This window comes from Rutilus rutilus (assembly GCF_951802725.1).
Source record: "Rutilus rutilus genome assembly, chromosome: 9".
NCBI classification, from domain to species: Eukaryota; Metazoa; Chordata; class Actinopteri; order Cypriniformes; family Leuciscidae; genus Rutilus; species Rutilus rutilus.
In genome coordinates, this window is record NC_140223.1 from 21649799 (window position 1) to 21668992 (window position 19194).

The following is a 19194-nucleotide window of genomic DNA, read 5'->3' on the forward strand; positions in this document are numbered from 1 at the left end:
GAAATGTTTTTCTCCAAAACACGCTGGCCATAATTGTTGGCACCCTGTTATTAAATACTTTTTGCAACCTCTTTTTTCCAAGATAACAGCTCTGAGTCTTCTCCTATAATGCCTGATGAGTTTGGAGAACACCTGACAAGAGATCAGAGACCATTCCTCCATACAGGATCTCTCCAGATCCTTCAGATTCACAAGTTCATGTTGGTGCTTCTTCTCTTCAGTTCTCCCCACTCATCAGGTCAGGGAACTGTGACGGTCATGGCAGAAGCTTCATTTTGTGCTCAGTTACCCATTTTTGTGTTGATTTTGATGTTTGTTTTGGATCGTTGTCCTGATGGAAGATCCAACCACGGCCCATTATAAGATTTCTAGCAGAGGCCATCAGGTTTAGATTTTTTATCTGTTTGTATTTGCTAGAATCCATAATACCATGTATCTGAACAAGATGTCCAGGACCTCCAGCAAATAAATACGCCCACAACATATAAGATCCAGCAGTATATTTAACCGTAGGCATGGGGGACTCTTCATCCCTGTTTGCACCAAACACATCTGCTGGGTTTGCTGCCAAAAAGCCCTTTTTTTGGTTTCATCTGACCACAGAATCCGGTCCCTTTTGAAGATCCAGTCGTGTCTGACAACTGAATATGCTGGAGTTTACTTTTGGATGAGCGAGGAGGATTTTTCTTGAAACCCTCCCAAACAACATGTGGGGATGTAGGATGTTTTTTTTGGGCTTTCTGACCCCCAAGACTCAACTAATCTCTGCAATTCTCCATCTGTGATCCTTGGAGAGTCTTTGGCCACTCAAACTTTCCTCCTCACCGTCCATTAAGACAATATAGACACACGTCCTCTTCCTGGCAGATTCGTAACATCTTTAGTTGATTATAACTTCTTAATTATTGGCCTGATGGTCAAAATGGGGATTTTCAATTCTTTAGATATTTTCTTACAGCCACTTTCTATTTTGTGAAGCTCAACAATCTTTTGCTGCACATCAGAACTATATTCTTTGGTTTTACTCATTGTGATGGATGAGCAAGGGAATTTGGCCTTTGTGTTTCCTCATATTTTAACTCCTGTGAAACAAGAAGTCATAGCTGGACAATTTCATGTTCCTAGTCACCCTGGTGTGCTAAAAAAGGTAAATATTAAATGGGAATATACTTCAGAGATATTTTTCTCATAAAAACTTCTAGGGGTGCCAACAATTATGGCCAGTGTGTTTTGGAGAAAAACATTTATTTCATAATGTGATTTACCCCCCAATTGCAATTCTTTTACTTCAATGAAAGGTTCGATTTTTGCTAATTTTTTGAAGGAAAGATCAAAAGGATAAACAATGCAGATTTATTTTTTACAGCCATTTTTTATCATATTTATCAGGGGTGCCATCAATTTTGACCACCACTGTATATACATAATATAGATAATAATATGCTGTTTTAAATATACAATAAAATACAATTCTAAATAAATGGTCATGTGACAAAGATTTATGCACAGTTTCTACATTAAAGAGTTTGCAGATTTTCAACCAGTTTTGTTTTGCAACAATGTCGGTATGTAAATGGACAGTTTGTACTCTTTCTCTGTTTCCTGCATCCAGATATCCCCATTTTTTGTCAGCAAAAAACACATAATTTTGTGTCATCCAGCAGACTTTTGACACCCTCATAGCTCTTATTAAAACTACAGATCGAACTTCCGCATTTTTGTATTCCCACACACGACAGTCAGGGTGGCACCCAAATTAGAAGTGCATTGTGAGTGTTGAAGTGTTTTTTTGGGGTTTTTTTAAGTCTGTCTTGCCAGCAGTGAATTACCCCTTTAAGGAGGCAGCACAGCTGAGTGAGGTAAGACTGACACATCTTACCCCACTCCAGGGGCAGACGTAGAAAAAATTGTATAGCGTGGCTTGAGGAATGTGAGGGGTGGCAACACCAAAGACAGCAAGCATTCAATCATCCATACTTAATCTGTACTCTATCATCTATTCTACATGTATACTATAATTAAAAACAAAATATAGCCACAAATGGCAATCATCGGGGTCCAAGCACCAATGGCCCCTTGTGAATGATTAGCGATCCAATTCCAATTGAAATGTATCTTATGATGTGGTTTGATTTCAAGTTGGAAAAGTCAAGAAGGGCAACTAAATTTCTTCTTCTACTTCCTCTTACTGTTAGATTAAAAGAGAAAAAACTGTATAAGAATGTTTACCGTCGTAAGGCATGTGATCATAATAATATGTGGTGTAAGTCTGGACTCATATTCAACATTTCAATTTAGATGAATCGCATGTCATAGGATGTCACTGGACAATTTCAAATGAATGTGAAGATATCATTTGTAGCTCAAACCCTTATTTATGTGAAGCATTTATCTAAAGGACCTTTTCATTTGTATAATATATTTCTATAATCTGGGTAGCCTAACTTTATGCTTGCAGTTTAAGTGTTTGTTTCATTATTCATACCACTACCGTAAATAAGATAAAAATTATATAAAAATATAAATTATATAAAAAATACAATAAAAATTTTACAATACATATTATCTTGAAACATACAAATATGTTTAATGGACAGCAATATATTTAACCATGTCTGACAACTTAAAAACAAAAAGTTTTATTGGGGTCTGTAAAATACAATACAATATTTATTTATAAAGCACATTTAAAAACATCCAAGGCTGACCAAAGTGCTGTACAGAACAGAAAATCTTTTTATAAAAATAAAACAACCAATAAAGAAACACAAAACAATAGATCCTAAATCCAGGAGTATTAAAAGCCAAAGAAAATAAATAAGTCTTTAAAGAGGTGGTATAATGCCCTTTTCACAAGATGTAAAATAAATCTCTGATGTCCCCAGAGTGTGTGTGTGTGTGTATGTGTGAAGTTTTAGCTCAAAACACCCCACAGATATTTTTATATAGCATGTTAAAGTTGTCACTTTTTGAGGGTTAACAAAAACGTACCGTTTTGTGTCTGGCCCTTTAAATGCAAATATGCTGCTGCTCCTGACACAGAGGGCGGGGTTTCAAGAGCTTGTGTGTTAGCAGCTCCAATTACCTCACGCAGACACACACTAAAATGACAGAAACTGTTCTGCCTTTTATGTTTAAACGGAGTCAGACAAAGATGGAGAGACTCAAGAAGAAGTGACAACACGTAGAATGCAACAGGACGTCTCTGAATGGTTAGTTGATGAATTTATGTTGCTGATGTGGAGTTAACTATCTTCAATTAGCATATTCTGTCATGATAATCTATAAATCACTCATATAGGAACTGTTGTGAGATGCATACAGAGTGATTTTCTATTGCACGTGAAAAGACGGATGCTACAGTTTGAGCTGACTCACAAATGTGCTCGACTACAACAACTCTTCCTTTTCTCAACATGGACTGCGTGTTCAGGGGCAAGGTTTATGTAAATTTTAGGGTTAGTGATGTCACTAACCCTGGAGGAATGTAGTGTAGTCCCAATCAGCCATTTGTTGTAGTCCTTAAAAAATGATTTCTTTAAAAGCAAATATCTCCCTTTGCTTTGAACTTTGAGCGTTGTAACTTTGCAGATGTTGTTTATGCTCAAAAAGCAACATCACACACTAACTAAAGTTAGGAAAGTGAAATCATACTCAACCACCCCTTTAAAGAAGATTTGAAAGTGGAAACCAAAGCCCCTTTCACACAGAGATTCCGGAAAATACACGGATAAAGTGACCCGGGATTTGACCCGGGTTCGTTTGATTTTGGTTCATTCACACTGCCAGTGATTTTCCGGAATCAGAGAGCGCGTTCACACACAACCCGTGTATGTCCCGGACAGACACGTGACATCGATGTGACTTGTAATGTCTCAGCAGCGTCTTCAGTTTGCTTATGAACTGCGATTTCTCTCTCGAGAAACCACGCTTGTGCATTTATTTCTCTGATTCGATCATAAACTTGCGCATTACGTACCGCTTCACTAGCTGGCGAACGATCCCGCGCTTCAGCGTCATCACTGCGACACGGCATTACGGCTTTTGTTCACACAGCACGCGTTCCGGGACTGAACACGGCAATGTTACTAGGTCCCCAACCCGGCATCGATGCCGGCATCAATCCCGGGTCGTGTTTGCGTTCACACAGAAGGCGTTCCGGCAATTTGCCGGCAATTTCCCGGGTTCAATGCGCTGTGTGAAAGGGGCTCAAGTGGCAACCTCCCTGTCTCTCTCTTGAAACCAACACGGAAGTGAATTAAACAGCAATTCATCAACTGGCCGCTTGAGGCTGGCTGCAAAAGTGAGTAAAATCCGCATCTCCCCCATGTTGAAATGCCCAACTTTACAGCAGAAAAAAACATGTTTACAGCCTGGAGCAAAAAGTGGCTTTGGTCTATACAGTTCATTTTGCCCTTCATGACAACTGTGAAGGGGGTGAATGTTTTTATAACTATTCCGTTTAAATTATATTAAGCCTTAAATTTCCACATAATTAAGGGTGTGTCCACTTTTGAGTGACAGGTGGATTCCCGCTGCTGTGGTCATTAGTCATCATTAGCCGTTTGTCTGCTGTCTGTTAGCCTTCACGTTACCTCAGCTCATTGTCTAACTGTAAAAATAAATAAATTCGGAGTGACGCGCTGCCAAGATGGCGACGGTCGGCTACGCCCACTTTAGGCTTCAAAAACGGTCTTCAGAAACCTGCGGGTGACGTCACGGACACTACGTCCATATTTTTGTACAGTCAATGGTGGAAACAGAGGGAGGTAATCTAATGTAGAGAGGTAGACTGTTCCAAAGTTTTGGGCCTGTAGTCGCAAAAGCGCGATCGCCTCATTTTTTAAGTCTAGATCTAGGCACAATGAGTAGACAGTGATCACTAGATCTCAGAGTTCTAGAAGGAGTGTACGGACAGAGTAGATCGGTCAGGTACTGAGGGGCCAATTTGTTGAGGGCTTTATAAACAATTTAAAATCATTTCTAAATTTGACAGGTAGACAGTGCAGTTTGGATAGAATAGGGGTGATTGATTCATACTTGCGGGTCCCAGTGAGGAGTCTAGCTGTAGACGGGAGAGGGAAGACTGAGAGACACCAATATAAAGTGAATTACAATAGTCTAAATGAGTTGTTACGAAAGCATGAATCACTGTTTGGAAGTTACTCTGGGTTAAAAAAGGTTTCACTTTAGAGAGTTGGGGAAGATGAAGATTTAAAAAAAAAGATTTTACAACAGAACTTATCTGTTTATCACATTTTAGGTTGTGATCAAACAGAAAGCCCAGATTTCTAGCGCATTGAGTTTCAGATGGGGCAAGAGAAACACGGTCAACATCAAGCACACCGTTTTCCTTGGGCCCAAATAGAATTATTTCAGTTTTATTTTCGTTTAAATTTAGTCAAAAGTTAAATCAATATTTAATGATCTGTAAGTATTCCACAGATTTATATATACACTAATTATATAAAGCTATACTTACAGTATATCATAGTTATACAAATGAACTAGATCAGGGGTGCCCAATCCTGCTCCTGCCCATCGACTGTCCTGCACAGTTCATCTCCAACCCTAATCAAACACGCCTGCCTTTAATTTTCAAGTGATCCTGAAGACCTTAATTGGTTGCTTCATGTGTGTTTGATTAGGCAGGATTGGGCACCCCTGAACTAGATAGATGCATTTATTTCCATTCAAATGGTTGGAAACTGATAGAAAAACATTAGGCTAGAAAGATTCCCTATCCTGTGGCTTCCTCTTGTGGACAACATTAATATCACAGCCTTCGTCTTTCAGTTGAAATGGCTGATAGTTTAGAATTTGCAGTTAGCATCATAAATTAGGGGTCCAATTTACCTTTGGCACTTGAACCCCTAATAACAAAATATCAATATCCAGGGCACCAAGACACTGTCTATAAAACACTTCAACACATTCTAAATGAGCTCGTTAGAGTAGGTCTATCATCTCAAGAAGAGTTTATAAATATTATGCAGTCTACTTGGAAGACATAAAAATCACAAGTTTTAGTGCTTCAAGTTTAAGATCAACAAAATCACTGAGACGTAAGACTTCTCATGCTTCTTAACAGATGTCTGTATGTGGACATTACAGAAGGTCACCCCGAACACCCTATTAACCATATACAGTTGTAATTTAAATTATTCAACCCCCATTGCGAATCAGGTTTATTGGCAACATTTACATACTTTCAGCTGTTTGCAATGAACAAATCAAACAAAAGTAACTGAAATAGCTCAACACAACAAATGTTTCAAGTGGTTTCCCCAAATTCAACTGAAAATGCAACTTTTAATGACTTCTGCAGTATCAATGATTTAGCCCCCTGAATAGAATCCCTCAACAGCACAAATATGCAAAACAGCTGTTGTTTCAAGCACACCTGATGCAACTAATCAAGGGCTTCATTAGTTGCACCAGGTGTGCTTGAGCTAGAACACATTAAATATCTGGGGCCTCATTTATAACCGTTGCGTACGCACAAAACAGGCCCTGAAAGAGGTGTACGCCACTTCCAACGCATAAGTTGTGATTTATAAAAACAAACTTGACGGGAAAATTTTGTAAAGTACGAACGTTTTGGAGATGGAGCAGTTTGGCGTTAAATGTTATTTTGGTCACTTTTAGACAGACAATCTAAAGACATATACAGAAAGATAATACAAAATATAATTTCACTCACCAAGCCTATCACTTGAAGCAAATATCCATCCCGTCTTAAATGTCCACGCCAGCGAGCGCGTTGGGCCGTTTAGTGAAACTGACGCAAATAACAGTTTAAATAAATAAAATAATGATTTAAACTATGTTTTACTTCTGATATAAACATTTAGATTAAATATGCCATTCAAATGAATGGAGTTTAACACTTAAACATGAAATCATTACTGAGAAGTTACAAAAAAAAATGATATTCAATCAATAGAAATATTTGTTGGGGATGCGATATTTTTGAACGCTTTTCCTGTGGTGTGGTGTGTTTTAATGTTTTAACTAACCACAGAGATAATTGCTTATGATAATACCAGATTGTCTGAGAAAATAGTTTCGTGCAAATAATGCCCAAGGCCTATCTGTTTCCATTAAAAATATTCGGCCAGTGGAAAAGATTAAGAAAAACTTTCTCTGAAATGTTTTTTACACTATTTGATTTATGTATTCAAAAACAAGGCAAGATATAGGCAACTACTTGATTTTTATTAATGTAATGTGTCTTGTACCGTTAAACGTTATCACGTGGATGAATAATCATATGCAAATGATATGCAGATGAAGATCTGCATAGTAAAACCAGGCGTTGTAAGCTCCATATATGGTTATTTCGGGGTGGAGACGCATGTGCGCACAATCTTCCGCTGACTGGGATTTATCAAGTGAATTCTGCGCAGGTTCTGGCGTACGAACGGTTTTATAAATCTGAATATTTTTTTGCGTACGCCATTTTTGGCTTTCAGGCGCACGTACACTTTTAGTAAGGATCCTACGCACAGTTTTATAAATGAGACCCCTGATCCACAAGAAACCACTTAGAAACCGCCTAGCAACGCTTGAGCAACAACCCAGAACACCCAATTTTCTGAATATCTATGTATATAATTATTTTAAATTTCAAGAAAGGTTTGTCTTTCTAGTTAAGATTTGATTCTTACCTAACTCTTCTATTAGTTTCTGTGATTGAAATCTTGTTATTGGTTTAATTGTATTAAGTCGGATGGCAAATATATCTATGATGACTATCACGACGGGATTTAATTTCTCTAATTTTCTGATTCACGAATAAATGGAAAAACAATAGGTTGTGCTGTGTGTTTTTGATGAACCCGTTCATATGAGTCACCTGTTAATGAAGTTAGCTATACAGAGCGCGAGCATCCATGCAGCAGATCTTTTTATGTCATCACATTTAAAGTGCAGCTGCTACAATATGGTACAGAAAACACTGGTTACATTAATATTTTATACTGGGATAAATCTGGAGTGGCAATAATTTTTCTTAGGGTGGCAGTTGGCACCCCGGTAGATCCGGCCCTGCTCCACTCACCCCTACACATGCATTTATCATGTCAGGCACAGAAACATGACCTGGAGAGAAGAATGACAAGAGACTGCTAATCAACTGCAGCTGCGTCCACGCTATGATTGAAGTGCAAACAAGAACCTGAACTCTTAAAGGGTGTACATCAGAGTAAGTTACACCCTCTGTCCCATTTACCCCCCCTTCCCCCCTCTCTCTCTCTCCCCCTTATAATGGGGGCACAAATTGGGTCCACTCTCTCATTGGCATTTACACTGGCACAGCAGTCTGATGAAGGGCTCTTTTTGTGCTTTGATCCTGTTTGGTTTCCATCTAATGATCAGCTGACTCCTCCTCAATGAGCTGCGCTCAAGCGGCATGTTCTCTGTCACCGAGTTGTGTTCTGCCCTGAGTGAGTCTAATGTGTAAGCATGCGCTGGTTACCCACAGCAAACGGCGTTCTAGGATCTAGAAATGTCTGTGCCACGCTGGACTGGTGTTTACTGCCTGTTTGATCATATTGGAGCCTGGTTTCTGGGGACCAAGCACTGGTGGTGCAGCCGCAGGGGCCCCACAACGATCAGACATGCCTGCAGTGATGCAGAGAGAGGGAATAGAAAGTTTTAAGTTTTAGGAGTTCGATTTTATAAGTGTTTAATATAAAAGAGAAGGCTACTGGTAGAGATAATGAATTATGTGTGTATGTTTTACAACTTGTGTCTTAACCAATTTATAGCGTATGCATGTATAGCTGTTTTTGTACTACTGCTTGTATTTATCTATTATAATTTATTTTTCATAATTTTATATAGACTTAATAAGACAAATGTTCCTATATTTAATTCATTTCCGTCCATCAAATAAAATCTAAATTAAAAAAGAAAAATAATTATATAATTTTATGAGCTACCATTTATTTTGTCAAAATATTTTAGTACTGCATATTACTATAAATTAAATGCTTAACAAATGAATGGTATGTCATATTATCCTATAATTAATTAAATTAAATGTATTGGATTTTACTGTAATAGTACTTCATGTAATTATATTATTGAAGCGTGTATATATACGTGTATATGGGTGTTTTTTAATATAAATTATGGTAATTTATATATCTAATTATACAATTAAAGAATTCAATTTATTGGATTGTACTGTAAATTAAATACTTTACAAATTATTAATACTCTATATAATTCTACTATTAAAGTAGTATTTTTTTTGAATATATATATATATATATATATATATATATATATATATAGTTCCAGTGAAAACAAGAAAATTGTGAAGTTACTCATACCATGATACAAGATTCTGGTCATACTCCTCACCCCTAGTGTGTGACGTCATTATTTACACTGCACTAAGGCCAAGAGCACAGTTTCCAGCGGAAACTTATCACCGCTGGCTCTCTGCCTTACATGCAGATTCACAAACAAACACACACCGCCTGCGGTCCACAACAGTACATTTCTCCGGTGCAGGTGTGGGCCCTGACCATCTGCGCCCTGCCTGTAATTAGTACAGCGCTGCGTGGCATCATTTAACCAGTGTTTATTTACTCCGGGTGTTGCGTATGCCCACATGATGCGAGCGGGTTTGGGCTCTGCCACACTGTGTGCCTGTGCTATCTGCTGGGCACACGAGGAAAAGCAGAGTCACCGTGTCTTCCCTGGCACACTTCTTTAGCTTTGAGCCTGTAGAACAGGATTTACGAGCACCTGTCTCAGGGGTATGTGCACCAAAGCAAACAAACAGCTCCTCTCCTCCCCCACGAGCGCAAATCATCAGGGGGAATGTGGCCACCCAGTCCCTGCTATCATTTTAGCACCGTACAGTGTGTGTGTTTGAGATGTTCTGTATACACCAGATAAAAACGGAAAAATTATGGACACGGCCATTCTGCCTCTGATGTATGTTCAAAACACTGCATATATCTCAGCGGTTATGAGTCCCTGCTGTCGGTGACTGTATACGATAGACAAAGTTTAACAACATGTAACATCCGCAACATATACAGTACAAATCATGCTGAGAATAACACTCTCCACACGGTGCCAAAACACAGTCTTTGTCCTTTATATCCACAAATATTTAGGACCCTAGCACTGATGGTGTGATGACCCTCTTGGAAGTGCTCTGTTTGTTATTTATTATATATATATATATATATAGTTTTATATATATATATATATATATATATATAGTTATATATAGTTATATATATATATTTCTATTTACAAATTTCATTTTTTGTTTTTGATTCAGTTTATTTATTTATTGCTTTTTTTCCCATTTGATCACACACTTTCGCCATCTATTAAAGTGTCTTATAATACATGCTTTTATTATTGATAGCATTGTATCTCTCTCTCTCTCTCTCTCTCTCTCTCTCTCTCTCTCTCTCTCTCTCTCTCTCTCGGTTTTTTTTTTCAGGTCGCAATCTGTTAGCTGCACCATTAACTAAGCTTTAACTGATATTAAAGATAATTTAAACAAATGCAAAGTATCTTTTTTTTAGATATATTTGTAATATGTACTTTTTCAAATCAAGTCATAATGACAATATTCAATCCAATGAGGATTCTAATGAAAGTACTCAGGTACCTGAGTGACCTGTTGCTATGGTTACTTCTTCAGGGGAAGACATTCATCTTTGAGAGTATTTATTGACCTCAAATGTGTGTTTTTTTTGTGTTTTTTTAAGAAGTCTCTTATGCTCACCAAGGCTACATATTTTTAATAGATCAAAAATACAGTAGAACAGTAATATTGTGAAATATTATTATAATTTATAAGACGTGTTTTCTTTTTTAATGTATTTTAAAATGTAATTTCTTCCTGTAATTGCAAAGCTTAATTTTCAGCATCATTACTCCAATCTTTAGTGTCACGTGTTCCTTCTAATTATAATATATAAATATAAATCATTCTAATTGGCTGATTTGCTGCTCAAAAAACATTTATTTTTATTATCAATGTTGAATGCGGTTGTGCTGCTTAATATTTTTGTAAAAAAACATATATACAATTTCGCCTGTTTGTTCTTATCTCATTATCCGCTTCAGCTTAACCACAACATGTTTTTCTTTTTTTCTTTAACATATAACGATCATTTCCCCAAGATTCTTACACAGTCCTGTCATTGTTTTGAAATCTGAAGCATTGTTTCTCTCATTACTGAAGTTCAGACAGTTATGAACCACCATGTTCCTCCCTGCATTGCAAACACTTCATTTATATTTAATAGAACTGAACAACTACAAGTAACTTGTGGTATGTGTGTATTTATTTAACTAAATTCTACTAAAATGACGCTCTTAAGATTAACACACCTTTTACAGTAATACAGTGAATCACTTAAAATATTTCCTGTCACCAAGCACACTGCAATGTTCCTGCAAAACAGCGTGAGTCATGTTTATGTTGTTATTTTCTTCATCTCTCTCTCTCTCTCTCTCTCTCTGTTTTGAATGCAGCAGAGCTGCAGAGGGAGGGGAGCATCGAGACTCTCAGCAATAGTTCTGGCTCCACCAGTGGCAGCATTCCCCGGAACTTCGAGGGCTACCGATCCCCTCTCCCCACCAATGAAAGCCAGCCCCTCAGCCTCTACCCCACGGCATTCCCCTAAAACCAGCCGTCCCGCCCAAGGAAACCTCTCTGTCGCCTTTGGACAATCTTGACAGTACAACCACAACACATCACCCCATGAGAGAAGCCACACTCTGTCTCTCTCTCCCTCCCTCAGTGTGTTTTCACACCATCCTGCTCGGCTATATCTTTTCTCTATTCTTTGAAACGTGTATTTTCCTTTAATCAAACTTGGCATGCAGGAAAACCCTGTTCAATGAGGCCCGGAGTTAACGTCCTTTGTCATTCACTTCCCTTGTAGATTAATTTCAATGCAGCCTCGATCCGAGACTGAGTGCACGTATATATTAACCTTGATGGGTCGGATGTACCTTAGAAGGGTTTGTTGCCACTTTTCTCAAAGACGTGTCATATTACCAATATCATTATCAAAAGAAACTTCCAGTGCGTACCTTTACTGAGTGTGTGTGATAGAGAGTGTGTTCATAAGATAGGTGTCCTAATTACCTCTCAGTAGTTGAGTTTAGATTTGAGCTTATAAAGCGTTATGCTGATTTTTTTTTTTTTTTGATCAACACATGCTATCATTAGACAAATAATATGTTTTAGTAGACGTACTGTAGTTAACATTTGAATTGATTTGATTTTTATAGGTAATTCAAATTGGTTATGTTTACAATTTGTTCTTGTGTTACATTATAGTGTTTGTTATTCCGCACATTTTTTTCTGTATATTTGATTTGATTGTTTTTAACCAAAGTCCGTTTCTTGGACTTCTTCTTGGCTTTATAAATTCAGTGGATTCAAATGATTCAGATAACTTTCAATTTATGGGTAAATGTGAAATGTATCGATTCTTTCAAAAGGGAAGTTTGTTTGCTAATGCTTCAGCGTTTGATTGGCTTTATAGGATGTGTGCGAGGCTGATATTTATCGAGGATCCACAGCGAGTTTCATTCAGCTCAGGTGATTTAGACACTACCCACATTTTTAAAAAGTAGTTCCATTATTATTATCATCATTATCATCAATATATCATTTTGTATTAGCTTGTTTATTTAACTATTTTAAATTGCTCTGTTTGAAGAATGTCTTTTAAGTTGCTCGACTGGATGTAGCATTTTACACACACGCACACACACAACTATTGATAATTACCAATTAAACTGATATAAGAACTGTGAATAAACGGTCCTAATCATCAGCTTGTCAGAAAGCTTAAAGAGCTGGCGTTGGCTGACAGCTCTGTGCATGTTGAAACATGATGGGGTTATTCAGCATAATTCATAACGGCATTCAAGTTGGCATGATTTTCAATCTGAATGCAGTGCACATGCTTTGTATGGACTACAATATTTTTCGTAATAATTCTTGCGTATGTTATCTTGAAATAGGAATTTATGCAAGTGAATTGAACAAGTCTTCTAAACATTTGTGTGTTTGCTTAATACAGTATATGCATTTTGACTTTCACAGTTCTTTTCCCTTGTTAACTTACCTTGCTTTCTCCTGGATATATTTGTTATACAAAAACAATAAATGCATTTAAATGATGAGATACAAATCTGGGCTCGAGGCTACAAATCTCACTCACTGCTTTTGTTTAGGGAACTGTTTTTTATCATCATGAATCAAGTCCGCCGGCTTCAGGACACGGGCTGAGATTTCCTCCGCCGCTGCTTTAATTGCATGCGTGTAAGCTTTGTTTGGTGATATTATAATGAAAGGTTTATTTGCATTTAGTTGCATTTTCCAGCACCAGCTGTGTGTTGTACAACTTCATCAGGAATTTATCAACGTGCTCGTAAAATATTGAAATATTTGAGATAGGTAACAATATATAATAACAGATGTCATCAACTTAACCTGATGCCCAGTGGACAGACAAAACCACTAACAAAGCCATTGTTGTGTCATCACAGTGATCTTTATTGTGCGGCGTCAGACAAGCAGAGATATATTGCATGCGAGGAAGCAAGAGGTAATTTTTTCCACTATTACTACTGAACTCTTAAACCTCACCAGCATCTTCAGGTGTCTTCTCAACACTCTCACCTTACACACACAACCACCCTTAAACAGAAACACACAGTGTCTCGAAGGCGACGTGAAGCGGTCATCTAGACGGTGTGGAGGACGGTGGCAGGGCCCACACTCTCCATCTGAGAAGGTCAGTCCTCCTTTCTTTCTGTCTCCCTCCAGACCGCCAGTGCCACCTTATCACCGGAGCGACAGCCTATAAATACCAACAGAAGATAGCAGGCATTTCAGTGTCAGAGGTTTCCTCCTCTCTGCGGGGTCAGGAGGCTGCTGTGTAAATTAGTACATTTAGTTGAAGAAGCATTAATCTATGAACAGTCTGCCGTTTAGTCGCTGTGGCACTGATACACAATCTACCAGCGTCAATCTGTCAAGGCTGGTTGGCAATTCATGTAAGATTTTGTGGCTGTTTGTTCCAAAACACTCCCCCACACTCCATGTATCCCAATGGGAACGGTCTCCATTCAGTAACAGGCTGCTTTCTGGAGGTCGTTCGTCGCTTAACTAATATTTGAACTAATGTGACTGCTCCTCCAGAAAACATAAGATGTCTTTAAGGGGATAAAAGTAGAGAAAACTATTAAGTATCTCAACCACCTTAGAATAAAGTATGTTACTGTATACTTTCACTGTTTTCTTGTAGGCATTTTTTTCAACATCAAACTTGTTTTTCATCTTCTATCTTCATCAAGATATCGTTTGGCCTACCACCAGTCTTGTTTTTCCAACTTATCCTTACAGAAAAACATATATGGAAATAAAAGCTAATATTTTGTACAAGCTATTTTGATGATTTTATTCTCATTATGAATGGTTTTAAATTCGAGTGGACCTGTTGAATTAAAAAGACATCAACCTTGTTAATATTCTAATTTAAAAACTTACACCATTCAGGTAAGTGTCTCCTTTTTCTTTTCTTTTAGGCTATTAGTAGGGGAAAATCTTAAATGGTCAACCCTGTTGCTACAATTTTGTATTGAAACAAATCTCAAATACCTCGTTAGTGCCTTAAAAACAAAAGTTTTACATTAAACTGTCAACCCTGTAACTTTTTACTATCCATATCACAGCATCATTACCATAGAATGTTCTTTAATAAATTCACATTACAAATCCATTTTTAAAATGAAAAAGGCGGCATTTCGTGGAATAACAGACTCTTCGCGCGGTTTTTGAGTCTAACGAGGGAGCTAAAGTGTTTTCCATATCAGTTATTTGCTGTATGCTATATGGGCCCATTTACGACTTAGATATGTGTACAAAATAAATACTTAAAACATGTTGATTGGAAGTTGTCTGTTGCCTTCCCGTAAGCCGTAGGCCACTTTTGTAATCGCTTCGTGTTGTAATATGTTATTTGTCAATCAGACGTGTAGCCTATAAAGCACTCATCTCTTCAACTGTTTGAGAGACAGTGAACTGAATAATGACTGACAGCTCCTGGGGGATTTAAAAGGGTCAGTGTTGACATTAATGTGTGACACACACACTTTTTTTTCAATTAGCTGCTGAATAGCCTCGATTAGATCAACTTATCTTCAGGATCCCCACACCTGGACGCGCATCTCATCAAGTCCTAATCGAAACATGGGCGTCTGAATGCTGTTTGCTAACAGATACAGTAAGAACAATCATTATCTTCAAGTCATTCTCACTGAATAGCGCCGGATTGATTGTGAAAGGGTGGTTGTTTTATATCACTGATTACTTACCATCCCTCATTTAATGACAAGTTAACTTTCCTATTCGAAACTTTCATGTGCAATCTGAAGAAAAGCATTATTTAGTATTTTAGGGAAAGTGTAAAGTATATTTAACAACATTAAATATAAAGTCGGAAAAACATTAAGTGCATGCAAATAATATTGAAACTAGGCTGTGTTTACACTGCTCGAGACATTTCTGATTGGAGATAATAAAATGACTTAAAATGCATAAGACTAGCCTAATTTGCAAGTGTCCATTTGAGAGTAAAAAAGTTATTTGCTTATTTGTGACTTGATATAATCACCAATGAGTAAAGTAAAGGTCGGCTGAATCGATTAAAGAACAACGATAATTCCTTAGATGTGCGTGACATTATAAAGAGCGACCCATCTATAGTATTCTTACTGCTGTATTAAAATAACAGGATAACTGCACGTGCCACAAAAGGAAAATAGATGGAAATTTAACGAATGATAAGTCTAATTTTATTACCCTCGTGTTTTAATAATAATAATAAAGCATAGCCGATTATTAAAACTACTATATGGAACTGTGTGCTCAATGTAAAAACTAAATAAACTAAAATTGTTTAATGCATTTTTTTTTTTTTGTGCCAAAGTTCAAATCAGCATTTCACTTTTCAGTTGAAACACCGAGTAAAAAGACAGAATTTGTTATTAAAAGTTAGTTGAACGGAATCAAAGATGTCAAACATGATGAAAAGAGTTTAGATCACCCTGGTTAGTGTACCACATCAATTTAGGAGGTAATGCATTTTTTATCAACCACAAATAACTCTACAAGTCAAAATTCACAAAAGGGTCAAACACTTGTTGCATTTAGACGGAACACGAGGCTTGATCGCTGAAGGGGAAATGATGGGTTCAGCATCACACAAGACAGAAGCTCAGGGGACCGAGAAAGTCCAGTGTGTGTGTTTGTGTGATCATAAAGGAAACACATATGTCACTGATTTTACTTACTATTACAGTATGACATTTAGAGATGTAGCATTGCTGTTCATGGCTAATGCAATTAATACGTATATAGCCTATTCAATATATGCCTGTATCGAATTAAAGGTTATTGCTTTTACTACAAAAGCATAATACAGAGCCTTTTATTATTTTCAGGGTCTCTGGATGTAGGCTACTAATGTTTGCGAAACAATTAAAATGTGTCATAGGATACACGATTTAGTATAAAATAACCAACCCGAGCCAGGCGTTCAGTGTGTTAAATTTATACTTGGGGGGAAAAAGTTGCTAAATGAAGAGAAAATACCATAGTTTCCAAACTAGATCACATTTGAATGCTTGTTTTAGTCTCGGATGATGACACTACACGGCACAGTACGGGCTGCAGAAGCAGGTACACCGATTCCCTGAGGTCATTAGAGCGCCCCCACCTGTTACCTGAAAAAGGTGTCACTTCAAATAATCTGCAGTCGAGATACGGCCAAATCGATTTAAGCGTCATTTAGAAGCAGATTTAGTCATTTCGAGCGTGTTCGCAATTATCAAAATTTTATGAGCAGAATTTTAAACGAGTTCCTGATACTGGACTAGGCTACTAGCCTACTGTATATTTACCAAACCATTAGATGAAAGATTTACTATTCCCACCAAGAGCATAGGCTCTAGCTATACCTAAATAATTATATATTGATTGTTTTGCTGCTATTGCTGATTGTTGATCACAGAGACCGGTGCATATCATGACCTCGAATCTTATTGCCTGACACCAGGTTTATCCGAACCTGTTAGCATCCTTACAGAAACTAATCTTAATCACCATTATTATATTTCTATATGACTAACTGTGAACGCCAATATTCGCTCTTAAACGTGTGTCATCTGTCTGGTAAAAGTACTATAGGCTAGCCTACATAAATATTTAAAGCCATATTTTTTTTTGTATTAGCTAATAATTGTGAATTCAACTGTTTAAAAAAAACTAGAAAAATCTAGAAAAAATATTCTCACAAATAGTAAAATCCACTTGTGGGGACATCTACAGTGATTCTCATTCATATAGTTCATGTTTGGTTTTAAATCTCCTGATATCAACAGGTTTGTGTGATTATTAGGGTAGGGCTAAGATTTAGCATAGCATCACCTCGGGAAAAAAAAAAGACTTCTCACTTATAGGAAGGTAAACGCAACATGGTACGGTATAGTTTCGGAATGTCCTTTTGTGGGGTATACTGTTGCCTATTTACTTTTAGGCAGAAGGAGAGTGGAAGAGAAGAAGCAGAGCACCAGAGCTGTCTGTAAAATTGTTGTTTCTCATCCATCAGGTACATTATGTCGATGTGCAGAGGAGGCTCGGCTGATAGAAAATGGGCTATACGAAAAGTAAATTGTAGGATTTGGCAAAATAAGCGCGAGCATATCAAATACACTGTCCTAATGAAAAAGAGGAGACATGGGAAAATGTATCCAGGGTGTTTGGATGGGTAGTAAGAATGGAGGAGAGAGAGCTGGACGGAAGGGAGGAAGAGAAGAGAGGGGGCTGCTAGCTGGTGCAGGCGCTGGGTATACATGTGACAAGGGGAAATATGAGGGACTTTGACAGGTCTTAAACGGTCTGGCGCCAAGGCCTCAGTCTACTGGCTAAATATAGCAGGAGAGATGATGCACTGAGATGATGAAAAGATGAAAAGAAGGAGCAACAATGTAAAAGCAGAAAAAAAAGAGCAACGGTCATTTAATGATCAGCCCTAGAGGATCATCTGGTTTCATATAGCCTATGTGAAGGTATTGCAAAGGTTTGCGTTATCTTTTTTGCAGGAACATATTCATTTCCTCAGAACCCTGGAAACACAATTAGACACATTGTCTTAACAGCGGACACCGTCTCAAGGACACAAAAGCTGACAGAAGCAGATCATGCATACAAGTTTGGCTAATGAAAATGTTCTCTGGTCGAAGCTTATGCACACAGACACCGCTCTGACAAACCTTTAACCTTGTTTTTTCATCATTACAATCATCGTTGGTTTTTCGACGCCTCGTTGTTTTGGCAGTAAACGGTGGCAGCGCCGTGAAAAGTTTTTCAGCATGAACGCTTTTTCAATCACGTGTGATAAGAACTCGGCGCATGATTACATTCTTGTCGGTTTAGATGTGTACTGCGGGAAAAATAAATCTGCCGTAATTGCAGAGACTTTGTTGATGTAATTACTTCCTTAAGTATATACATAGCAAACCATTACCATTTCCATGTGTGGTTAATCACTCAATCCAAATCACTCTCTGTCGAAGCTTAAAAATCAACGACTATTGATTATATAGCCTAGCCTACTATTTCAACAACTTACTGCAGGTAAAACACTTCACATACAAAACAAATATTTTCATAAATAATCTTTAATATTTACACTAAAGCATGTCGAAGTTCACTAAACCAGGATGTATAGCCTATTGATCATAGGCTATTGCCAGTTTCTCCCCTAGAATGATTTAATGTTAAATATATCAGTTGTCAAACTTGTCAAAAAAACTAATTAATAGCCTACAATCGTCTATATTTTATGAGATGTTATGTATGGCTCTTAATTTTAGCTTAAATAATGAAGATTTTATATCAGGAGAAAAAGTAGTTTACTTATTTTCTTGTTTGTCATTTCGTTTGGCTATTTAAACATCTGTCATTATGAAAGCAGAAAAAACGTTTTTAATTCATATAGCCTATAGCCTATATGTAGCTATGTTATCGTAGCCTCCTATATTGAACACATTCGTAATAATCGATTAATTTTCAATTTATATTATATTTAGGCTATATGATATTATTTTCACGACTTTTAAAAG

The 19194-nt window shown here is 37.3% G+C and overlaps 1 protein-coding gene across 4 annotated transcripts in view; it reads left to right on the forward strand.

Annotated features, from left to right (window-relative positions):
- bcas3 (BCAS3 microtubule associated cell migration factor) overlaps positions 1–13193 on the forward strand; it is a 230896-nt gene extending 217703 nt beyond the window's left edge. For 2 of the 4 annotated variants that reach the window (XM_084419501.1, XM_084419502.1), the window contains exon 24: positions 11521–13193. In XM_084419501.1, the coding sequence (XP_084275627.1) occupies positions 11521–11672 (152 nt within the window). In that variant the 3' untranslated portion in view covers positions 11673–13193. The remainder of the gene's footprint in view (positions 1–11520) is intronic. The other 2 variants (XM_084419503.1, XM_084419504.1) reach the window with 1 other exon arrangement.
- Positions 13194–19194: the final 6001 nt, after the last annotated feature.